Raw genomic sequence first — 27,249 nt, 5'->3', positions numbered from 1 at the left:
ACGAGAAATATTTTTTCATTATAATTTTATCTTCACGCTTTTACTTTTAGAGATATTATTTTGGTATAAATTTTATAAATATATATATAAACTGTATGTATATATACCTAAATACCAGACTGGAATATGTGTGGACAATCACTTTGAAATTAATAATGTGTTTTTTATTCAGCAAACACAGAGTATCATAGAACAAACAGTCCATAAGTCATACATTTACTAAGGCGAGACCAGTTTTGCCAGTAAGTTGTGAAGTTATGTCAAAATTCCGCTGACTGAACAAGCAAATTTTAACCACTTGATGGTCTCATTATTTTGTAAAAATCATTCCGTTTCGGTCATGTTTTTATTGATGAAATAAAAAAAACAATAGTGACCTAATTGTTTAGTAAAGATGCTACAAGATTCTAATCATGGATGAAGATTAACTCCTTGCCTAACTTGTACAGTGGAGAGTAGGTTTGTTACTAACAGTATATTATAAGGCTGGATAATATTTACTCTAATATACAAAAAATTTTATTCATAAAAAACTAGCAGTTACCTGTGGTTTCACACGCAATTCTCGAATGTTAAATAAAACTTTGAGTAGTTTCTCGGACTTCCACAAATATTAAAAAAATAATAGCTAAATTGGTCTAGCTGGTCTTGAGATTAGCGCTTAACAAAACATTTAGTGTTTCATTTTTATTTATAAGATATTTAAAATCACGTATTTTGTGGACATTTCGTATTTCAATCTTCACAGTTTTTACTTGAGCCTAATTACAAAGTTGTCTACATTTCTGACTTTAAATATCTGTTATTACAAATGGGGTGATGAAAAATATTTCTGGTTCTTGTTTATTCAGATATGCTAACTTAAATAGATACGAATTTAATGTGAATAAATATTTTCAAACCATAAAATTGATTGCAGTGCCTTAATCTTTGTAACCTAACAAACTATAAACATATTGTTAGTTTAGTATGGTTGTTTTGTAACATTCTATTGCCACAATCTCTACTGTTATTGTAAACGGCACTCTTATTTTTAAAAACATAATGTATTTATATTATAAGGAATGCAGGCTTTCATTTGTTTTTACCATAAATGAGCAGTTAAATCGGATTGCTTCTTTTTATTGCCGGTCATTTCAAGTGCTTATTTATGTTAAAAACAAACTTTTGTTTATTAAAAGTTGTTACGTGAACAGTTATCATGAGCATGCATACTGGCACTAATATTTATACTGGTCAAGGTTTCTTACTGGTTCAAAATTCATATTCATCCCAGTCCTCCAGACCTGAGAGCTCATGTTTTCCTCTGGGAAACACCAAGACTTCTTTTGATGGCAGATTATATCCTTATCTCTAAATTCTCTAAGATCTTCTATAGAAGAAAACAACTTTTAATATCTATGCAAAAGAACTCATTAAGTATTCCACCAGTATAATTTATTCGTAATAATTACATGATTGTGATAAAAAATTACAATTACATACTGTATTTCAAACTGAATTATTGATCTTCAAAATTATTTGCTACCTTTTTAAAACACAGTACAATATACTTCTTTTGATCATTTGAATATAATTTTTATTTTAAAAGAAAAGAAAGTCCACATAAGTTATTAGGTTAACAAAAAAAAAGTGTAATTCTCAGCCAAAACATTTAGATTCTATATTTTGATCAATCATTGAAATAATAAGTTTGTCACAAATTTTATGAGTTCATTTTTATAGCAGTATATTATAATGTTCATGTATTTTGTACATAAAAAGCCTAGGAATATTTATTTTATTCAAAGATTTATTGGCAATATTTCTAAACAATATTTATTTGTGCATGAGAGTTTAATGGAACAGAAAAATTAAATCCTACATTGTTATTTATTTCCAAGGATACCACTTGTCTTACTAAAAAGATTCACTCTGCAAGTGGATGTTCTTCTAGATTCTCTTGCTAACACTAATCTCCAAAGGAAATCAAGAAGGAAGGCTTACTACTCTTGAACAGATAATCCAACAGTTCTTTCTTTGTTGCCAGTTTCTTTTTGTTGAAGAGACTAAAAGAGTGTTGTACAGGAAGAGGACACCAAGAAGAAAGGGCTGCACGAGAGGGGAAGAAGTCCTGAATAGAAGCCAATCGGAGATCTACATCAACCACTGCCACATCACAAAGGTTGAAAGACCTTAAGAGCGTTTTACCTGTGTTACTGAACATCAAAGCCTAGAGACTTCTTTGAAGAATCTAATCAGATCTCTCTGCTGCCCTCAAGATCAAATTGAGTCCTGTACCTGTTAGAAGAATTCTGGTTGTTGGACGGCTGTAACGAATCTTGGGAGCGGTGCTGAATTTGTAAGAGGCTGACCTCCACAACATACCATCATCACACACTACACATACTTCACACATTTTTTGAATCTGGAATTCTGATGGAATATTTGAAGATTAACCCTTTGGGTGCCAAGGGCCGATATTATCGGCTCACTATATTTAACCAAAGCGTGCCGAGAGCTGATATTTTCGGCCCTTTACGTTTAACCGAAGTGTGCCGAGAGCCGATGTTTTCGGCCCATTACGTTTAACCGAAGTGTGCCGCGGGCCGATATTTTCGGCTTTGCGATTATATTATTTTTTTAAAATCATATAGTAAGCGAATCTTCATAACAGATACATCAAACGAAAGGGGAAGAGTTACTTAACAAATTGATATATAATTTGTTATAGTATAAGGTCCAGGACAGTATGTGTCAAGTGCACCCGGGGTTGCCACCTTGACTGTCTCCCCCACCACGAGTGTAAATAGACTGAACGTTTATGTAACAGTGTATATATTTTATATAGAGACATTTCTTTGCATAGTTTTTTATAGACTTAGTAACATTTTTCAATAGGCCTATGCTATAGACTATAGGCACTAAAAAATAGTGAGTGATTGAAGATTGGACTTTTTCTGCCTTTCAATAACTGAGGGTGAGTAAAAGCAAATAATATAAAAAAATAGGCTATTTGTCATGATTTTATTTTTTTTGAACATGCATTAGGGTCCTAACCAATGTTTTTCAACCATCTCAATGCTAGTTTAATAAATATAGTTTTGTTTAGAAAAGTCCTTACAATAACATGCCCTTACATCATTGTCAATATTTTAGCATTTTAGTCCAAATGTAAAGTTTTATTAAAAATCTTATAAAACTTTTATTTCTCAATATTTCTTTCTGAAATTTTCTATATTGGTTCATAATTATACATACTAATGTAAAATGTAACATATGTTTACATAAATAGTATAATAATATAAGTTTTCTAATTAAAAAAATAAAAAAAAATTATTTTTTTTTAGTTTACTTATTTATATTTTTGGATATTATCATAAAACTTTGTTATTACATAACAGTATATTTCATAACCTACAAAACAAAACAAAAATTGTCCATTTATCAGTATTAGGATAGGAGTTATACAATTTTTAGTCTAACATAACAAAATAGCTGTTTTGTGCTTGGCACACTTGGCTGTTATAGGCCATTTACCACTGGCACTCAGGAAACACCCACAGCTCACATGCATGGCATTACTCAAAACGAATCTTGAAATTTGCTTGGCATCCAAAGGGTTAATTTGGGATTTTTTTAGTCCAAAATAAATATTTTTGTTCATTTTGATCAATAAATAAATTGGTCATACAACTATGAGAATTCTTTTTAACACAATAAATTGTATAGAACAAAATCTCACAAACTTAGAAAATATTTAAATGAGACAAAATATTTGTTAATACCTTGGTCTGAAACCAAGTAACACAGTGGTATTCAAGAGTAGAAGCTATTACAACAGGACTAAGATAGTATCTCATAAGATTGCCAATTAAAAACCTGTATTCAGAACTCTGAAGTTTGTTTTTGAGGAAGGATTGTGAAGGAAACAGAAATTTTCTGGACATTTTCCATTGTTCAATGATACAAAAAACAGTAACTACGTTTCGAGATCGTTTTAACACATAATTAAAATCTAGGTTAAAATAAACAAATCATACCAAAGCATTGTGACATGCATAAGTCAGAAATCACAACCACCATGTTGTGTGTCAACTTCACTAACTCTACAACATGCACTTGGTAAAAACACAACACCAATTATTAAAACTGAACTACTGAATACAGGTCACAATAGGTCTGCTTCCACCGACCAACCACCTACAACTAACCAGAGGCCACTAAGCAGTAGTTACGGCAGAAACAATATAGTAGCAAAAAGGAGGGAATTGGAGTGGGTCTTCTTATTGGTTCATTCTAGATGAACTTCTTAAAGCCATACTTTGACTCCACATTGGTTTATTACAAATGACTGACTGCTTGATACTTTTGGTTTTCTTTTCAGTTAATTTTTCAGAATTAGCAACTAAAGCGGTCTAATCTCGACTGCTGGTTGATTGATTGGATGGTCTGCTAATTTAATATATGAAGCCTTGATTAATTTCCTTTTAAAGAAGTGAGGTTCCTAACGTATTATATTGGCTTCATCCCAATTCATATGATGGCTTTTGGAGCAACAATGATGTGTAATTTTTTACTTTTCTGTTAGCCCCTTCCTCTTGTTTATTTTGTATTCTCTATTCCTTATGTATAATGGTCTTTTTGTATTGTCTATTTTTTTACTGTAAACACAGTTTTTGGAATCCTGTGTGCCATTTGTTGGTTTTATTTTTACGAGACTTTGTCTAAGAGTATTGTGTGTTTTAAAAGCGGTTCTAATGTTATACTTTCTATCTACTCTTCTAATTTATTTGATAATCCCCGCACATAAAGGATTGACATAAACGCAAATTTATCACCATTCTGATTTACTGACTCAGGAATGATTTTTCTGGTTAATAAACCGGTCTAAGTATGGGTCTGTTGATATCTAATACACCTTGTATATTATTGTTTTCAAGAAAGTGATTTATGCGGTCATGTACAATTTTCTTTGAGATATTTGCTTGAAGCTATCAAAGTTTAAATTCCTATTTTATTTTTAAGATAAGTATAGCTTTATTAATTTTCAAATCAGTTGGGAAAAACACCATGAATGATAGAAGAGTTGATAAAGAAGGTCAATATAGGGGATAGTTCAAAAATATATTCTACCGACTGAAGAAAAATCAGTTGTTTGGCTGATATTAAGACGCCTGACTACATTTTTATTAAAGCACCCCACAGTGTGTTTTTCTTAATAATCGAGAAAGACAACTGTTAGACAAATATTTTTCTCAGTTATCCTTGACTCATTGAGAAACATCTGTCCTGCCTTTTAAAAAATCATGCAAGATCACATGCTGGTGATGCAATCCCTAGAGAAGTTTCAATAAATAAATAAGGACCTCTTCAAAGATCATTATGTCCACCCAATCAATATTTTTTTTGAGTGATGATGGAATGCAATCATCCTTAACGTTCGTTATCTTCAGCAAATTACAGCACCTTTGAAAATCCGAAAACCATCTAAAAATAGTGTCATGGGAGAGGGCTTCAGAACCAAAGCCAAACTTAGAGACGTTTGGCTCACTTCTCTTGAACAAACCTATCTTAAAATCGTAGCCCGAAAATGTTCTCTTGATAACTTGAGTAATCTTGATCTTTCCGAACAAGCACAAATACACTGATGAACCCTAGTTGTTCTCAATTATTGACTGGTGCAGGACAGTAAGATAAGAATGATAAGATTATTGCAGTATACACTTTTTGCCAGTATCTCAAAACTTTCAGAGTAATCCTCATATACTTACAAAATATTTTATTTTCAAATATTATTGTGCGTTCATTCAAATTTAAGAAGTTAGATATTATTCTTTGTTATAGTGATTATAAAACATCACTGACTTAAATAAACTATAATTCAATTCTTAGTTCTTAGCCTACATGGCTGGTGTCATAACTAACACTAGTCTTCCGGTTTCACATATGTTAATTGAATATGGCTCACCTCAGGGAGGCTGAAATATTTTAAAAAGATAATTGTGTAAGTAATGTTTTAATGTCGGACTGGAAGACTTTGATGTTAGTTATCATTATATTAATTGAAAACAATCTGTACAACAAACCATTAGCAATAAATACAATCATATCCTTTACAATAATTTTAATTAGTACTAATACAATAATTTTAATTAGTACTAATAATAAAAGTAAATCTAACAAACACCAATATTTGTAAGGAGTTTGATTTATTTTTTTGCAACCATATCAATTTTATTGCATTTGGTTAATATTTAGTCTAATTCTACATAAATGCAACATGAGCCACTTCAAGGGTTAAAACCACTCTAATTAAATGTAAAGAAATAAAATGTAAATTCACATGTTTTACACACCTGTTTGGCTGAAGGAGTCATGCCTGCTTGCACCACAATTATGGCCCTGTGGATGTTTTCTTCCTGCATACGCTGGCAGTAGGTTTTAATGGTCTTTATACCAATCTTTGGTTCGTCAGGAAAAAACACAAAACATTTGATCTGAAATTACAGATTTTTATTACATAAAACTTCTATACAGAAATCAGTTGTGATTTTTATTAAGTTATGGAATAATACTTAAGTTTGAATAGGAAGCAACTCAGTATACACAAAATATTTGTAACTTTTTACGGAAATACATTTAACCCTCTCCTGGGTAACTGCCATGATTCACCACGGTGGAGAGCCAAGTAATAATGTCCAATCGCCATCAACTGCTTTATCATTGGTCTCTGCTTTGTGCTGCCATCATACAGCTATTTTTGGAACTGCTAATGGAAATATATATGGACAGTACTGTTGTCCTCATTTATTGCATGTTTTATGCCTAGTGGTGCTATCTAGAATTATATAAGAAACGTTTTACCAATCTTTTTATTATTATCTTTTTTTAGCAGTTTTCATCAAAATTCTTTCAAACTTCTTTAGCTACTTTGTAGAATTATTACACTTATTTGTAATTTCCTGCAGTTACTGTTTTACTGACATATTGATATGTTGTTTTTACAGTTCCTTGTACAAGACATGTAGTCATATTTTAATATAACAGTACAGACACTTTTTTGTACAAATGAGTATTCATATTGATTTATTTTACCGTATAAACTTAATAGTGTATCAAATACCACTGTATTAAAGAGAATTTAATAACATTATAAAGATATATAATACACAACAGTTTTGTTTGACTAGAGCTGTTAAAATAATAAAAACACAAGTGTGTTCTCCAGCGACGAAGCGGCTCATTTAATCAGCCCGGTAGCATCAGAAGCGTGCTACAGTAATTCAACCAGGAGAGGGTTAAGTTTAAAAATGAATTTGTTACATAATAAAATTCATTAATATAAATGGAGAAAAGTGCTATTATGATTAAGAATCCTAATGAAGTGATGAGTATGTGAACATGTGGCAAATGTACTTTATGGATGGTTTTACTTTGCCAAAGGTATAACAACAGGTGCAGTTCCTTTGGATATGTTGTAGTTGTACATTTTGACAAGTGTTTTTGTAGCAAGATGGTGCTCTGGCCTCTATAGCCAGCAAGTAATAAGTGCTTTAGATTAAGTCAGTGGATTGGTAATGAGAGACATATTATGTGGTCACAGAATAATCTTAACAATGACAATTTTAAGGCTTTTTCTTGTGGTACTTACAGGAGGCAAGACCAGTTTGCATTGCGTAACAGCACAGACTATTTTTTGGGTGAAGTAAATAGAGGAATTTTTCCCAAGAAAGGTATAGATTTTCAGTTGTGCTAAATGACCAAAGGTTAAAATTTTCAACAAATCTATTTTTACAACTTGACAATATTTAAAAACTATCAAAAGAATCCATAGGAGACTTTTAGATTGAAAGAAAATATAGAATTCTATAAATCTATAATATATAAGATATGAAGTTGTTGGACAAGATATACTTTAGCTGTAGAACAGGGATGGAGTGACAAAAAAGATAAATAATATAATAATTTGTAAAATCATTGCAATATCCTTAAATGGCATAAAATCACAACTTTCTCAGCACAACACCAAAGTTGAATTGAAACCGATCTGTAAAGCTGGCAGGGATTCACAGTAAAAATTATTTCATTAGATTAAACATGTTTAACACAATATGATAAATATGAAAATCTTACGAAAATAATATTTTGTTTAAAAGAAAATAAGGAACACAAAAATCATTAATTATGTACAATAAAATACTGATGAACCTGACGTACACATTTAAAAACTTTAAAAAATGTTATAATTTGTGATGTATATCTTCTATTATTTTTCATAGATTTAAATTCTGATTGAACTGTATGGCTCCAGGGCACTGTCAGAAACTTTAATTCTCTTGCGCATTTGTACTATTTTTGGAAAGAAAATATAAATACTTAGTTGTTTATAAATTTCACACAACATGTACTTGCAATAACTATAGGTTTAAGATTGTGTTTTGATGCATGCAGGCTGAAGATATTTAATTATTATTAAGATTTTTCTCAGTTACATTAATAGCATCATGCCTGTGATGACACAGATGCATTAATGGTTTGTAATTAACTATAATGTCTTGTTTCATTCTTTAAATGAAAATAAAATTTATTTCTACTGTTATTTCTAACTAGTTTACCTGATTTTTTTATATAAGTTCAGACTAACCTGTTGGATCATCATTATGTGCTACTAAGACGATCAAGTCACTTCTTGCTGGGCGTTTTTCACTAAAACATAATGTAGAATAACTTATAAAGGGTCTACATGAAATACTAAAACAAAAGCAAGACATTCTATTTGGTTTAACCTTCACAATGACACCCTTTTCTTAAGCTCATACAATATGTACATATAAAGTGTAAACTTGTACTTAGTAGATTTGGAAGTAATTGGGGAAATTATCATACAGTCAATGTTTAAAATAATTACATTTTTGTAATAATGTAAAATAATAATGACATGTGCATGTATTTTCTAATTTTTTCATTTTATATTTGAAAAACTATTAAAATAAATGTTACATCTGAGCTAAATTTTGGTGTATGCTACACAATATTTTTCAACATTTGTGAAAACTATACCATGGAAAAAAGTAATGCAAATATAAAAAATATACATTCGTTAATATATTTTATATAGAGAAAACAAACATGATCAATGATTACATTATAATTACCTCGTTGGTATAAAAAAGATTTTTACTTGTTATTGTATGTTTGATCTATTACATTGAAAAAATCTAATTTTAAAAGACAATGATCAAATCAAATCAAATCAAATCAAATCAAAGCATTTATTGTCAGGATACAAAGAATGTATATAACAACGTCAATATGATACATTAAACTAGCTTGTGAGATTTTGCACTACAAGAAAAAACTCATCGACACTGTTAATAGCAGATTTTAACAACCAACATTTTTATGGTATTTTTGAATTAGTCCTGCTCATGATCTTTACTTGCATGGTAGTAGCATTGAAAAGCTTGATACCCTGGTATAGAAAGCTGCATTGAGTACTAGTATAGTTACATCTAGGAGTTATTAAGTTATTTCTATTGCGTGTAAAATGATTATGTACATCTCTTTGGTTGCTAAGTCTAAATAAATTATCTTTAACATACAACAATTACATTTAAAACATAGATGGACGGCAGGGTCAAAATATTAAAATTTACAAAAAAGAGGTTTACAATGTTCTCTACTATGTACATTGCCAATTATCCTAATTTGCCTTCTTCTGAAGTACAAACAGCTTATTTGCTAAATGAGAATGGCCCCACAAAGCAACTCCATAGGTCAAAAAACTATTTATATATGCATAATATACACACAGCATGTGATCAATAGAAATTACTCCATTTAGAGCCCTAATCAAAAAGATGCCCCTTGCAGTCTGAGCAGCCACATAATCAATGTGAGTTTGCCACTTTAGGTTTGACTGCAAATAGACACCTAAAAACTTAAGACTCAAGTCATCATTATCACTTGGACCTACAAGACAAGGTGAGTTGTAAATCCTGGATTTTATTTTCATTTAGACATAATTTGTTGGCTGCACACCAGTCGTTTACAATTGAAGTTTTAATTCTAAGCATCTCCCTACAATCATCAACTGATTCTGTACAGACTTTGAGGCCCAGGTCATCAGCAAACATGTAGGTGCTTACACTGCTGTCATTAAGATTAGAGGGCAGGTCATTTACATAAATAATAAATAAAGTAGGCCCCCAAAATTGAACCTTGGGGAACACCTAACTGAACAAGTCGTGTATCAGACAAAGAGCCATTGAAATAAACATATTGGAACCTATTTGTAAGGTAAGAAACAAAGAAATTTACAACAGTATTACTAAAACCATAAAATTTAAGCTTATTTACTAAAATGGCATGATTTACTGTGTCAAAGGCCTTGGAAAGGTCAATAAGACCTAAAATTTACTAAATTTTTTGATTCCAGGCCCTCATAACAATCATTAATAAGAGATTGGACTGCCCCAACAGTGCTGCGCTTGGCCCGAAAACCAAACTGACAGCTGCTAAGCAAATTATAGGTTTTCAAGATAATGAACTAACTGCCCATGAACTAGCCGTTCCAAGACCTTTGACACAATTGAAACAATCGATATAGTCCTATAATTACACACTTGATCCTTGGGACCCTTCTTATGCACAGGAATTTACTTTGTTGGTCTTTAAAACATCAGGGAAAATACCTAAACATAATACATTCATTAAACAAAATAAGTTAAAACCTCACAAACAAAACTAGCAGCTAATTTTAAAATAGGGGCATTAACACCAAAACAGTCAAGACAAGAACTATTACTTAAACTAATGATAGCAGCATAGACTTTTTCCACTTTAAAAACTTTAAAACTAAAATTGTCACGCTGGGAGCCATGAAACAGAGTAGTTATTTAAATAGAAGGAGTAGTTTATTATTGCTAGGTGGTATCCCGTCACAAGTCTCGGAAACTGAGTTTACAAAAAATTCATTAAAACTATTTGGATTTATTTTGATAGATGAAACCTATAGGCCTAGACTGGCTATTTAATCTAGCTGATTGGTTTATTATCTTCCAAGCAGCCTTGCTTTTATTTTTTTGCTTTGTCAATTAGGCCATTATTAAAATTAAGTTTAGCCTTCTTTATCTCATTCCTATAGACTATTTTTAGTTTTTTGTAATTATTTCTTATTTCTAAGTTTAGCTCAGATCTTGTGTTCTTTATTATGAAAATAAAGTCTGTCTAACTCTAACTTGATTTGAGTTAGGCCATCATGGTACCAGGAAACATCTTTACTCCTAGTTTTAATTGGTTTTCTTTTAAGAGGCATAGAACTATTTAGAGCCCACAGAAAATTATCTAAAAATAACTTAAACTTACAATTTTATATCTGAATCCATACTGTAAATTTCATTCCAATTAACCAGAGCAAGATAAGATAGAAAACTGTGATGTTACCACGATCAGACATAGGCCTAGAGATGGATATCTTAGTGACAGCTTCTGATGTTTCATGTTCCAATTTAGCCTCAAAAAAAAGAGAGCACAATGATCTGAGACAGCAGTATGAATAACAGAGGAGTGTCCCCCTATCTTGATGCACAGTCGTAAGCAGATTGTCGATGCAGCTACCCGTGTTATCATTTATGCCAGGTCTTGTTACCTCATAAACAGTAGTGTTAAGTCCCAAAAAACTATCAAACAAGTTTAGCAGCTCTTTGGTATCACCACTTTGCTTGAGAAAGTCCACATTGAAATCACCAACAATAATTAGGTTAAATTTATTGCCACACAAGATAGAAAACATTTTCACTCAATTTCTCATGGAATAGATTTAAAATTTTCCGGCTGGAGACCTGTAGAAAGTCACCACTATAGTCTTCCAGGCAGGGCAGCAAAATCGCCGCTAACTCAAAAGTAATCTCTTCTGAGAGACAAGCAATTTTATCTAGAAGAACAAATTCAGATCTCTCCTTGACGCAAATTAGTACAACCCCCATGGGAATGTTTTTCTCTGGCAAAACAATCCGCCATAACATTATCCTGGCACTACTAAGTTCTTAATATCGGATTTGGACAACCAATGTTCAGCAATACACAATACATCACAATTGTATTGGCAATTCAGTAATTCAATGTTTAAAAGTTTATTAGTTATGCTTTGCACGTTCCAAAACAGCAACTTAAAGTTAGGCCTAAGATCGGACGACCCAGATTTATCAGAATGAAACTTGATGGGATTGGGCGAACTAGGCCCAGCCCCACTACACTGAGACACATTTGTATTAAGACCCAAGTTTAGCTCCTTGGATCCGTTTGATCGCCTTGTTCCAAAAAAGAAATGCGAGAAGTCACTTCCAGAAGAAAAGTTTTTTACGGTTGTATCGAAATCGATTCACAAAAGCTCCCGAAGGCCAGAAGTCAGGAGAGTAGGATCTTCTCCCACAGAGATATAGGCACACCTACCTTATAAGAGCTGTAGCCAGGCCGCTTACTTCTCAACTTTGTTATTTCGAAATTACCCTCCACTTGCTTGTTAATATATTGTTTCAATGAGTTACTGTCCACTTGTTCCGCTATTCTTGAAACAAACAGATATCTAAGCTTATCAACCACCTTCAGTTTATCGTCACTGTTTGCTCTCCCAATGATGAAACCAGATAGTCTAGGTTGTTTTCGCTTTTTGTACCTAACCTCAACAAATCCAGCACTGTCCATTTCATTTTGCCGTGGTTTGCCATTTACATCAGTCGAACCAGTCTCTGAGCTGAACCGAGATTTTTTTCCTTCCAAAACCAGAGTGGAGGGAGGCAGGTTTCTGCTGAGGGGTTTTGACTTCTTTTTTGTAGTAGATTTTTTGTTCACCGATCTCTTGGTAAATTTACTATCTGACATCAAATGTACTGTAGTTGTTTTGGGAATTTGACAGTCACCTTCACTTCCATTATTACCATCAGAAGGAAGATTGGAAACTGCAGAAGTCAAAACTAGGCTGTTGTCAGGCCTAAGTCTACCATTTGATAGGCTAGACCCAATTGAGTCATTAAGACTCATAGACTGGGAATGTATATTTTGTCTTACAGCATTTTGTTTTAATTTGTCAGCGCATGAGACCTGGTTTCTTTCAAAGGTTACAAGTGCTTCCTCTAATATACCTGCCTCATTGAGCTTTTCAATTAGGATCGCATTTCTCATTTTGAAGTTGCGTTAATTGATTTCTCATATCACACTGATTTTTAGAAATTTCATAAATTTGATCTGTTTAAAATTTTAATATGTAGACTACACTGACTACAATCGTCATTGTCACTATTTCCTATATGGGCAAGCCTTACTCTCAGTTACTGCTATAACCTCTTCAGGGTCCTTGTCACACTTACTACAAGTAAAGTTTGATTTTTCACCAGTATTAAAGCGATATTCACTTTTAGATTTACCGGGCACACTCAAAATGAAACCAAAAACCACAATTTCCTTGGCATTGAATGCCACCAGTTTTATTTGTAACGTATTTAGAACACTCATTACATTTACTACTGTTCCTACTAGGCGCCATGTTGGATTTTTCTCCATGAATAAATACATTAACTATTTTGTACTGTATAGTAACATGTTTTTACGATAATACACAAATTTAATACAAGAATTGTAAATAGAATAACAAATATGTCAGAAGACCAATGACAAATTCACAAATTACAGGGAAAATAAACACAAAACTCACATAAATGATTGTACAAAACTTGTTGAATGATTCTTTTCAGTTAGACATTCAAAATAACTGTGCAATATATCAAATAGTTATAATTCCTGGCACAATTACTGGTACTTACGTACTTTTAACATCATCCCGTATATAGTAGTACCACATAACCCAAACGTTTAACGAAAATAAAATGAGAATCTAGTGATTATATTCATGACACATTAAGTGTAATCATCAAAATAAAAAATATTAAAAAGATAGGCTACACTGTTGATGTTATTAAATTGTTACAAAACATAAATCTAAATTGTTATAGCCTATAAATTAGTGAAAGGGCACAAAATGAATTTATACCTATTACTCAACTTCTTTGCTACTGACCTTGGTTTATCTCCAAATTGTTCTTTGAACTGGTCCAAGGTTTGGTCCAACTCATCCTGAGTTACGAGGTAGCCTCTGTCATGACAAAGCTATAACACAAACATAAGTACAAATCAGTTAGTTCTGCAAAATGGCACATTAAGTTCACTATGTAAACATAAAATAAGTTTCATCAAATAAGACATTCTAATTTAAAGCAAAGTCTTCACATTTCTGAAGAGCTCCTCGTCAAGTTTGAACGTTATTCCTTATAAGTTGAGAAATTAACAAGTATTTAAAATTTAATTTGTCATTTGATTAATGGCTTCATATCTGCAAAACTTCTACCTGACTCCTGAAAATATCCACAAATTAAAATTCTACAGCATTTTAAGTTTTAACTAATTTAGCAAATAATTTTCTTATATCACAAACTAGTGTATATTAATGAAAATACAAAATATTGTAACTATTAATTTAATAATTACATAAATGATTTCATTAATTAAGAACAATTTATTATTATTATACAGTTAGGCACTATCATAATAATAAGATTATTTTAATAAAATACAACTCGACAAATAACATGAAAATAATTAATGTGAATGCTAATATAAAATCCAAGCTATCTTGCTTGGGTAGTTAACAAGTGCACTTGTGCCATCTTTAAACCCTCTTTCATTTGCTCTAGAGTTAGCGACTGTTTGTCTATCATAATGACATTTTTTATTGTAAAATATTGCAACACAGCCTATATTAATAATAAATGAGTGTTATCATTTAGGCTGGTATCAATTTACAATAACGTGACCATGGAAAGGTATGTTCATTTTTTTTTTCCTGAAAACTACAATTTTTCCTGAAAACAATAGTGAAGAAAAAATTCGTCGGCAACAAAAATCAAAGGAGTTACGATTTTTTGAAATCCTCTGAAAACTCTGTTTTTGACAGTACCTCTGGCAATTTTACTGAAATGATGACGTTAATCCTGTCAACGATGCCTGCCCGCTGCGCAGTGCTGCGCACTGCTTGCTCTTTTAGAAAAAAAATTAACTCTAGCTTGCAAAATTCGAATCCCAGATCACGTGATGCCCCTGATCCTTAACCCTCCAAGTGTTGTTCGACAAAATTTTGTCGGTTATTTTCCATCCTTAATGCAATAATGCCCGAAAAGCATCAATATAATACAATGATATACTTTCCCCCCAGTTTATATGCACCTGTGATAATAATACTTGGCTATAAATGCCCAACCCATGAAAAAAGTCCATTTTTCATGGTCACGGTATTGTAAATAAATACCTTTAGGCTAAATCTGACTATTGACCTAAGTACGAAATAAACCATTACAATGGAGGATTATTTGTTTAAAACCACAATTCACATTTAACTATTATGGAGAACAAAACGGCCACTCCTTAACCGATCTAAATGACATCATTAACACTTCTTGTTATCCACCTGACAGAAACAAGATGTATAAGAAAGAACTTTCCGAAAACTCAAGGTTTACACCAATTTGGCTAGACTGAGGGTAAGGATTAACGACATTTAGCATGTAAAAAACATTGTAAACACCTTTTGGGAACCTCAATTGAATAATATTGCTAGATGAAAAGTTCTGTACAGTAATCAAGAATATAGCTTATAAAGAAAGGATATTAAAAGCTATATGTCAAGAAAATACACAAAAAAAAGAAACAATGACTTCCACTTGAAATTAAATAGCCTATGCAAGAAAATGTAACCAATCAGGAAATCCCAAAAAATAAATCAAGGTATTAGTGAAGTTAAAGGCCGGAGTTTCCAATCAAAATTTCAATGTTATTTACATATTCTGCCTGTCCTCCTGAACAACTACCTATGAGTTTTATGGAGTGCAAATCACAAAAAACTATGTTATTTTAAAATTGAAATGAAAATGTTATTTTGTACATATTTATGTACTATGCCTATTTTTATCTATCATTTTCAGTGTTATCAATACCTTGATAGCTTACCTGAGTGTTCTGTGGTCAGAACAACACTTAGTACAGCACAAAAATCCATCCCATGCAGTAGGTTTCACTGCCTTCTGGATAACCAAGGTGGCCATTACTCTACTGCGACGCGTTAACTCTAATAAGTTTTGAAAATTTTTTATGTGTGAATTACGTGAGAAGTTAAAATATTAGGAAATTAATGTATTCCTTTTTATTTTGATCATCATGTTTTATCGGAGTTAGAGTATCAATGAGTTCATCGTGTAATCATGTGTTAGGCTATTTTTAAAATGAGGAAAGATATTTTACGTGATCAGAAGTTTGTAAGTAGATTGCACGTTTATACGAAATGAGGAAGACAATAGACAATAGACAATAGACAATATACTTTATTGACATGTTCTTTGAGAACAGTACATAGCGTCAGTTATACAGGTATAAGGTAACAATTTTTAGCTGTTTGTAAATTCTTCTTCTGTGTAAAAAGGTCTCTCTTGGAGCCACAGAGTCAGTTGTTTCTTGAAGCGGTGAGGTGGTTGGTTCTTTAAGTGCTCTGGAAGGTGGTTGAAGTAGGCGGCTCCTTTATAGGATGGTTTCCTCTTGTATAGGCTCAGATGGTGTGGGGGCAGTGCGAAGTCCGAGGCATGTCTAGTGTTGTGCTGGTGCAGATCTGAGTGTCTTGGCTGTGATGTTTTTACAGTGTGGAAGATTACTTCTCTTATGTAGAGTGATACGACTGTCAATATTTTAAAATTTTTGAAGTGTTCTCGGCAGCTGTCACGGTAGTTAAGGCCTGCGAGGCATCTAATTGCCCTCTTCTGGTTGATCAGAACTCTCTCAAGGTTGGTTTTGGATGTTCCTCCCCAAGTGGCAATGCCATATCTCAGGTGTGATTCGAAGAGAGCAAAGTAAGCTACCTTGGCCGTGTCTGTGCCACTTATTTGTTTTATTCTACGTATAACATAGTTTCCTGCAGATAGTTTTTTGCACAGTTGATCTATTTGTGGCTTCCATGACAGTTTATCATCAATTATGATACCAAGGTGTCTGGTGGTGTTTTTTATTTCTAGGTCTGGGAGCGTCAAGTTAAGGTCTCTGCGTAGATTGCTGAAGGTCATCTGAACTGTTTTTTTATTATTTAAGACAAGGTCATTTCTGGTACAGAATAGTTTTGTTTTATTGAAAGTGGCAGTTGTGTTTCTCTGGAGTATTGCTATTGATTTATTTGCTATTGTTAGTGCTGTGTCGTCTGCATACATGACGGTATGACAGATGTCTCCTAGCCAGTTGGGCATGTCATTTGTAAGTAGGAGGAACAAGACTGGCCCCAGAACCGATCCTTGTGGTACGCCCCTTTGTGTGTCAGTGGTTTTTGATTGACATTTCTGTAGTATGTTGTTTTCATGGTGAAGTTTAATGGTTAATTTAATTTTATTTATTTCTTAAACTTATGTTTGTTTAACACTAACCTATTTATTTGTTGTAGAAATATTTGTAAAATTTGTTTGTATTATATTTGAATTTACTTTTATTCACACCAGTAAAGAGATTGCATTATTAGCCTATTGCAATCGTGCTCCTAAACAAAATATAGCCTAAGATTTTAGGGAATGAAAATGACAACTTATGAATTTTTCAACATTAAGAGCTACTTTTCTTGCATGATAATAAAAGTTGTGGTTCTAAGGTGAATTTACAATATTTGTTTGCTTTGTCAAGTTGAGATTCCTAGCAAGCATTAATAGCCGGAGGCATTCATGATCAGATCCTCTAGAATTTGATCTTTTAGTGATAAGTACTACCTCAAGGGATGTTTTTCATTTATCGCCATAATGCAGGACAGCACGTTCGGTCCTTCCCCGTGCTTATGGCTGGAGGCACTTGTGTTAGGCCGATCAGAAATTTTATTCTCAGAAGGTCTAAATGAACAAAAATGCCTTTCATTTGGGTTACATCACCCTGATCTCAGCATTATTGATATTTTTCATATCAAAAGATGACATAACAGCTGATGTCAGCAGCAACCAATGTGAGGTTGAATCACGGTCACAACAAGATATGTGACTCGCCGTTATTTCACATTTACCTGAATGAACTCTGATGCCCCCAAGAAATAGTGCAACTTTTGCAAGAAGGCTGAAAAAGGCTAAGGAAACAATGATGAAAAAACTTCACCTTGGAATTAGAAAATGTAGCCAACAAGATGAAAAACAAAAAAAAAACACAAAAAACTAAATTACCAAACATAAAATTCCCAGGGGCAGACTTTAATAAGCGGCCTACACTTGGTATTGGGTTGTTTTTATCGAATGGTTCGATGTTTTTATCCAAAGGAATGATTCGATATTACGATTTATTTAGCTTAACATATGATTTCACAGCAAGAAGTAACTAATATTTTGAGACTTCGAAAATGGCGATGAATGAGGAAAATATGTGAGATGTTTCTCACAAATGACGAGATTTGTTTAAGTGGCTTCAACATGTGGGTTTGGCTCCTGGTAACCCATGAGGAGAATTCTTTCCTCCATTTCATAAAAGCGGTTACTCATTTATATCTAGCTGGGCAAGTTACTAATACTGTAAGGTTTCTTTGATATCTAAGTCGGACAGACTTTAATAAGCGGCCTAGACTCGTTATTCGGTTGTTTTAACAAATTGTTCAATGTTTTTATCCGAAGGCATAATTCAATATTAAAACTTATTTGACAGCATATGATTTCACCATATTACTTATAGCAGTTTTAATGTAAACAATGGACAGCAAGAAGTAACTAATATTTTGAAACTGAAAATGGTGATGAATATGAGGAAAATATGTGAGATATTTCTCACAAGTGACGAGATTAGTTTAAGTGACTTCAACATGTACGTTACAGCCATTTCACGAAAGCTGTTACTCATTGCTATCAAGCTGAGCAAGTTATAAATATTGTAAGATTTCTTTGATCTGTAAGTCTAGGCCTTAGTTGGATTTGTTGTTTTGTAATGTTAATGTTAAATTTATATTTTATAAATTGTAATAAACAAGATTCTTCTTGTTACAGTAATTTATTATAACTCTTATTGTGTACGATTTTTTCATATCGAAGTTGGATGATATATCGAACAATTCGACAAAAAACCGAATAACAAGAGTAGGCCACTTAGTAAAGTCTTGCCTCTAAGTTTAGGCCATAGTTTGGTTTTGTAAGGTTAGTATTAAATCTATGTTTTTGTTTCTGTATTTTATTAAAACTTATTGTGTACGATTTGTACATATCAAAGTTGGATAATATGTTATATAGAATTATCAAATAACAACAAATAATAATGTGGTATTTCAGTGCTATGAAAGCGTGTTTCACAGTCACTGCTAAGCTAAAACACTATCCATAATGTATGTTACCTGCATTACTGTTTTCCTTATTCTCCAAAGCTTGTAAGTTTCAGCTTCATCATCCATGGTTAAGAATAAAAATTATACTGTATGGCCTACTTGACAAATATCCCACTTTAAAGCTTTAAATAAGGAAAAAGAGTAACTTTTTATAACAATGGCTATGACGTGTCGACAAAGTTGGACAGAACTAATATTTGTATATTTTGTACTCAACGCACTAAGTAACCGTGTGTGTACTACTAGATAGACTAGGTTAGCACGTTGGGTTGAAGTTGGTGTACAATGCTGGCTTTGTTTTGTTTAGTCTTCCTATTTTTTTTATTTGCCAATATAGTGGCTTAAATTTAAAACCATGCAACTTCGTTGTTTTTTTCTTATAGTTACTTTGTACTGCATCATTTTAACGTGTTGAAATTATTATGTTGACTATGATATAATAAGGGGTACTAAATATTTGTTCTTCTTTATTCAGTCTCCTTTAGAACTCACTTATTTTTTCATTATAGATTTTATTCACTAGTATTGCGTGTATAGTGAGTATATAAATATTAAGCGAGAATTAAAATCACACTATAATGAAATTACTGTATCTCTAAGCTTTCCATAGTATAGACCATTCCAACTACGGTACAGCAGTGCTACATAAACTGGCAACGTATTATAATTTTTTTGTGCAGAATCATACATATTTTATAAGTACTATTTTTTTTATTAAAATAATTAATTACAATTTTTTAAATATTTTTTGGACAAATTTCAGAGGCACGACGTTTTTATTTTCGGAGATAATGTATTTTTATTATTGTAAATACTACAATTGCCCGAATGACCTTTTATGTCGTTCACCTTGTTACAATTTCCCAATGCCTATAACATTTGTTTATGTTGTATGTGTCAAATTTACTAAAAAATCTTCGGGCGACCAATGAAAAATATCCCTCTAGATAATACCAGTAATAAATCAAATAATTGGAGGTAGAGAATAAAAATTCCAGAACATATAGTCACTATTTAGACAAAGAATTGCAATAAAAAGGTAAACATTAAATCGCGCGGTCTTCCAGTATTCATATTATAATGTTTCCGATATTTGGACGACACTTCTTCCTATAAATAGACTAAAAAATTTTTAAAAATATGGCTCAGTCAATAATGTTAATGTAAACAAGTTCTTGCATGATCTTCTACTACTTTCAACAAAATAAGGTTTTCTTTTAATTATTAAACTATATTGCAAGTATTGAAGAATCACTATCGCGCCAGATTACAGGGTAAAATGAGAAAAAATAAAGTAGAAACTCCAGGTTAAAATTTGATGCCTACTTACACTTAATTTAAACTTACTGCCTTTTTTGTGGTACCCTCTCTTGATGAAATGAAAGCATATTGTTCTACTTTCCTGTTAAAAAATTATATTTCTATAGAATAACAAGAAAAAAAGAATATAATGCACCAAATTAAAACTGTTAAAAAGGGTCATAATATACTTGGTTTTCTATCTCTATATTCACAGTATTGTATTCTCAAGAGAAAGAATCAGCAGAACAGGGAACTTAAACTCGATTGCTAAGAAATAATTCCATCGAACTCTTGGGAGTGACACAAGACTGCAACCCTGATTTCCTACTCAAATCGTATAAAATTTGAACAATTGCGGAACTGGACTATTGCAGTTCTTTATTTAGCCATATTTCTGAAAAATTGCTACGATTAAATTTTTCTGCAAGCGTTTAAAATTGTATATACCTTATCTTTAAAAACAGAAGCTTTATTTTACCACTAAATACGAGGTATGATACTGTTGCAGAAAGAATAATGTACAAGATAGACTGACATTAGGAACATTCAGGATATCATACCATGACCTACCTTAATCTACTAATACGTATTTCAAATTATTGACGGACAAAAAAGAAACTCTATTGTACATAAATACATTACAACAGATACAAGTTTTCGATCTCTGCTACACTATAAGCTTCTCAAAAACAAAAGTTCCCAAATAATCGGAATCTTAATTTATTATTGATATTGAGTAATCCAGATTTAGTGTTTAAGATTGATGTTGATTTTGGAGAATATAAGCAAAATGACTTATGTTAATAATTTATTTTAGCAATACATAATGGACGTTTGGAATCAACCTATCGAGGCTTTCTGGTGGTATATTTTGATGGTTAGGAACATGAAAATAGAGAAGGAACAGCTTTTTAAATTCGTTATTTAAATATCACAAAAATTTAAACTAAATGACCAGAAATAAATTCACACCACAGAAATATAAGCCATCTATTTTGCAGTGAAATTTGTGTTAACCTTTAATAATAATAATATACTGAATACAAGAAAAATGTGTAAAGTGAAAGATTTACTAACCTGCTACAGTAATCCCTAAAGGTTTAATCCCAGTTGGTTTAAACTAAATCAAAATTACTTTACGTATTTATTTATTGAACATTAAAGTTGTCCAATAAATAGTGCACCTTAAGTTTTTGATAGCATTCAAAGCCACCTACTTGATAAATAAAAACTATTAATATACTACGTAGTATATTCATAAAGTAAGGACCATTTGTTCTTAGGAAAAAACAAACACATAAGAAACATTTTATTGGAACATTTAGTTAGCTACAAACCTACTTCTATTCTCTACACAATCTCCGTTCATTTGTAAAGATTGTTTATAGCGCTGCACCATTTTCTTTAATCCCATTGCATAGAAGCTTGCAGCCTGAGAGTTGAACCAATTGACGACGCCGTTCTTCAGTTTCTCTTTGGTTGTAAAACGTTGTCCACCGAGCAACCGTTTCAAGTGCAAAAAGAGGAAGTAGTCGCTTGGTGCAAGGTCAGGACTTAAAGGTGGGGTGTTCAGAGAGTTCCCAACTAAAATCTTGAATATTCTCCTTGGTTTTGGCAGCAGTGTGAGGACGCGCGTTAAATGCGAAGGAGGATTTCGTCAGATGGCAGTTTCCGTGTAATATATTCTGGATCGCAGGTCTCAGTTTGTTGAGCATTTCGCAGTACAAACCAGCTGTAATTATCATTATTGTACGTTCCATAAAATCTACAAAAAGCCCTTTCTGTTGAAAACATGGTAGCAATTAACTTTCGATCTGTGTACGGTATTTGGTTAAACGTTTTATGTTTTAGTGAATACGAATGTCGCCACTGCAACGGTTGCTGTTTTGTTTTTGGATTTATGTAGGGTTTCAACGTTTCTTCTTTGGTAACTATGCGAGAAAGTCGTCCGCTGGACATTCTTTGATCTTTGTGGTGATCGTTCAGCATTTCCGGTATTAACCTTGCACATAATATTTGTGTATCCCTAAGTGTTCTGTAATAATTTTGTAGAAAGTAGTGCGTACAAGTTGAGGAAAGTGTTCAGCCATTAATCGTCAATCAGATAGCAGTTTTTGGTCCACTTGAGAAAAAATTTCATCGGTCAGGATACTCGGACTGTCACCCCGCTATCGTCATGGTCATTTGTTTGTCCATTTTTAAACCGTGGCACCATTGTCTAAACTTTTCTTCAATAACAGCTGTAGTTCAATAAAATAGCTATAACTCCCGATGAGTTTCAGCAGCTACAATCCTTTTGGACACAGGAATCGTGTCACAAAACGCACTTCACTGCTGGCGGGATCAACGAATGTCACGGACATTGTTTGCATGCACGGACAAGCAAACGACTGAAACAAAACACATGCTGCTTTGCTTCACAATGAATCATTAGATGGCGCTGCAGGAGTAAAACTGTGTTCCAATTTGTTTATATTTAAATATAAGCAAACGGGCCTTACTTCATGAACGCCTCGTATTGTGGGCCATAGAGTAAAATTAAAAAAAAATTGATCTTGTAAACATTCCAAACTGATGAGTGATCGTAGTAAACTAATCTAACCACCAGGTAACGTAAAATTGTTTTTGTATGTGTGTTCGCAAACCAATCTCAATACTGGTATCAATTTTTAATACGTGTAAATCTGACACTGTGGTATTTTCCCAAGGTTTGGAAGCATGCTGAAATTACCGTCCTCCAAAAGCCCAGCAAACCTAAAGATTCCCCAAACTACCGCTCAATTAGCCTTCTTTAGTCAATTTATATAAGTTGCTTCAGAAAGTTATTTACAAAAGAATATATTGAAGTATTTATAAGAATCCAATGTTACTACTCCTCACTGTTTGGATTTAAACGGTGACATTAATGTCTTGTCCCAAAGTTGAAGTTTATGAGCTATATAGGAGGGTAGGCTGATAATAGAAACATGATTTGTGCGAGCAAGGTTCACAATGTAAATGTTTTTCGTGTGATTATTATACCCATCAAAAATTAGGAAAATCGGATATTCTACTGTAAGTTTGGATGCCTCAATAAAATGGACGAACCACTCTGTAAACAGGGTTCTCGGGATCCAGCCTGAGGGGTGGCATCTGCCGATGGCAACAATATAGGCTCCCCTCATCAAGGTTCAATCATATTCCTTGTAGGGAAAAAAATAATTGGATGTACAAACGTTCCTCCCGCGCCCATTTAACACACAGTAGTGATGAGAGACCCTTTCTCTGTAGAACTTAAGGCTCCGACTTGGCGTTTTTCCTTTGGGATCTACTAAATGTGGCACTTTACTTTGAATAACAGAAATGCCACTTTCTACATTAAATATGCAATCTGGTGGATACGGAAGTTTCTCTAGTTCTGCCTCCATAAAATCAAAGAAACCATTCACAGACTCCTTATTAAACCCATTGGCTCGGGAAAAGGAAATAGGGTTTTAGGATAGAGAGAACGCTTTTATAGCAATTCATGTAGCCTAATAGCAAACCAAGAACGCCTGCAACACCATCACCACCAAAAGGATGTTTTATTCCATTTTTCTTGCAAAGTTGAAAAACTAGACGCCGAACATCATGTCTAGTTAGCCCGTAAATTTTCGTTTCTATTGTTAGAAGGAAAGAAGTTTCCATTCAAAGGACACTGAAAGAGGGCTTTTGGACGCATATTAATTTAATAGTTTTAAATTAAACATCTTCCTTAATTCTACGGCCAAATACAAGGCCGTAACAGTGCATAAGGTTTAACATTGCTTTTATGAGGCTACAATCTAGATGGCTACCACTACAGGCGGTTCTGAGTCTCTTAGTTGGGAAGAGAGGCAGGATGGAAATAGATGAGACGAATTACTTTTTGTATCATAGATCGCTCGACTAATGCCACCTTTTTAATTGGGGAGATCTCACAGTACTTACAATATCCTGGTCTTTTGATTTTGCTTCTGTGGCCATAGTTTGCAAGACTTATCAGTGGCTAATAACAATATACAAAAATTTAAATGTGAAATTGATAATCATGCCTTAAAATAAAAATACACATTTAACAGATAATGTCAAATAAAACTTCTGTTTAAGAATGTGTAGATTCGGAGGAAATTCTATTTACGATTTCCCTGTGGGCTGGAAGGACAACACACAGGTGCCAGGTTAACATAGGTGAGATAAGTAAGTTTTAATTTAATTGTAATCCTGGCATCAACTTTGGAGATTCAAATAATCACTAAAATAAATCAGTAAGAACATTTATTCAATATCAATAACGGTATCAATGTCATAAACTGAACCGAAAATAATATTTTATGACACCAAAGATGTGCATGTATACCCTGATTTTTGTGCATGAGGACAACTAATGAAACCAATGCCAGCTATAAGGAAAGTCCTTGGTACATTTCTCCATTGCCTGCACAAGTTATTAAAATTCCACTAAACAGAGCTAATTATTAACCACAACGGAATTTTACCATACCAGATTAGGAGAGCCTAGCTTTAAAGGATGGACAACATATCAGGTTTATTCTTCTATCAAAAAGACATTAAGTTATTTCTGCTTAGCTTAAATACAATGAGGTTGCAGGGCAGAAAACATAATAAGCATAATCAAGATAGTGAGGACATACACTGCAATTAGTGAGTTAGTGAAACTGGAGACTGATATAGTACACTATATGGTTCAGTCCGTCGATGAAGCTTGGAAAATGAAAAGGGCGAATACTCTAAAGTATTTCCAAGGAGACACCCAGAAAGTTTAGACCTTACAAAGTTTGTCTCTCGTAGGATACTGAATGAGTTTAGTATGACACATCTGGATCTTTTTGGCGTTACCAAATGTACTCGTATAGCAAGTTCATGTAAGTCAACTGACCATCCATCTGACCGAAGTTAACGAGATGAAGAAAAGTAGGCAGGCACTACCGATATCCCCCAGACTCTCTTTAGGAGGAGCTTGATATAACTATTTTAGCTCGTCAGTTTGGAAAATAGACCGCTTAGAACATATCTTTCCTGAGTTATTAATAAACACTGAATTAATGTTCGGATATGGCTTACGTTATTACAGTGATAAACAAGCAAACGGTTTATCGACGATAACTGCTGGGATATGAATTTGCATCGCAGATTGAAGAGGAGACGAATCGAATTACATGTTTGAGTGTGACTGCCTAATAGACATGCTAAGCGGTGACATGAATCTGCTTCACGTTACAAACACAGGGGGCTGTGTTGAGAATACATTTCAACAGTGTGAACATACTACACAACATTCTACGCAGATGGAATAGGAGACGAATCGAATTACATGTTTGAGTGTGACTGCCTAATAGACATGCTAAGCGGTGACATGAATTTGCTTCACGTTACAAACACAGGGGGCTGTGTTGGGAATACATTTCAACAGTGTGAACATACTACACAACATTCTACGCAGATGGAATAGGAGACGAATCGAATTACATGTTTGAGTGTGACTGCCTAATAGACATGCTAAGCAGTGACTTGAATCTGCTTCACGTTACAAACACGGGGCTGTGTTGAGAACATACTTCAACAGTGTGAGCATACTACATAACTTTCTGCTCAACAACTTTGCACTGTTCTCTATAGAAGTAATTTAATTCAGTTCTCTAAGGCTCTCATGATTGGCTAGGGACTAAGTGGTTTTAAAATATTAATACATCAATCTTTGTAGATTGATTTATACCCTTCCTTTCCAGGGTGTACAGTTCAATGTATGGCAGTACCATAAATATTTGCCACATTGTAAACCACATGGATAGAACGTTAGTAATGACTTTTAAGAGTAAGTTTGCTACTTATAAAACAAAATACTATACAAGAAATAAACTGTAAAATGAATCTAAGAAAATATTTGCTTGACTGTCGTATTCTCTAATTTAATATTTAAATTAAGTCACATTGTTTTCAATACATTTATTGCATTGAAATTAAACCATCATTGTCAATTTAAAAAAGGCTTAGATTATTTTGTTAATAATAAAAGGATATTAATATATAATAAGTTATCTTAAGTAATTTATTTAAATTCAAATAAAAGTTTAATCTGTTTCGATATTTATTAGTATTTTCCAGATCTTAAATATGAATTTGCAAACCGCAAGAGATTTCTTCAACAGAGCTTCTGTGAAGATGTTCCCCTACACAATAAATTTAATGATTTAACATTGGCGGATAAAGCAGTAGTTTGTTATCCATGTGATATTAAAGATTTCTTTTTCTGTCTTCAGGAAAAATATATAACTATATAAAAGGGATATGATTTGTTTAATGCCTAAAAAGAAATTATTGCAGGAACCTTAACCCTAGAACTGGAAAAATCGTAATTTATGACGCATTTGTTCCCGCTGTGAACTGGCAGAGTCGTAATTTGCGACGCGTTAAACATCATCTGCTAATTACGTCATGTTTCGAACAATCTTAATTTAAATTGTAATTTAGTTGTAATCGGCAGATTTCACGCTTTCTTTTAATGTACTCACACGTTTAACGTTTATTTA

At 32.9% G+C, this 27,249-nt stretch overlaps 1 protein-coding gene across 1 annotated transcript in view; it reads right to left on the bottom strand.

Annotated features, from left to right (window-relative positions):
- Positions 1 to 19,683, bottom strand: part of LOC124371429 (DNA-directed RNA polymerases I, II, and III subunit RPABC1-like) — a 43,372-nt gene extending 23,689 nt beyond the window's left edge. The window contains 5 exon segments of the mRNA XM_046829761.1: positions 6,339 to 6,470; positions 6,472 to 6,479; positions 8,627 to 8,688; positions 14,057 to 14,145; positions 19,409 to 19,683. Of these exon segments, the coding sequence (XP_046685717.1) occupies positions 6,339 to 6,470; positions 6,472 to 6,479; positions 8,627 to 8,688; positions 14,057 to 14,145; positions 19,409 to 19,465 (348 nt within the window). The 5' untranslated portion in view covers positions 19,466 to 19,683.
- Positions 19,684 to 27,249: the final 7,566 nt, after the last annotated feature.

The sequence above is a fragment of the Homalodisca vitripennis genome, unplaced genomic scaffold, assembly GCF_021130785.1.
Source record: "Homalodisca vitripennis isolate AUS2020 unplaced genomic scaffold, UT_GWSS_2.1 ScUCBcl_1413;HRSCAF=5000, whole genome shotgun sequence".
NCBI lineage: Eukaryota > Metazoa > Arthropoda > Insecta > Hemiptera > Cicadellidae > Homalodisca > Homalodisca vitripennis.
The sequence above is the reverse complement of the archived record's forward strand: the minus strand, read 5'-3'. Positions and strand labels throughout refer to the sequence as shown.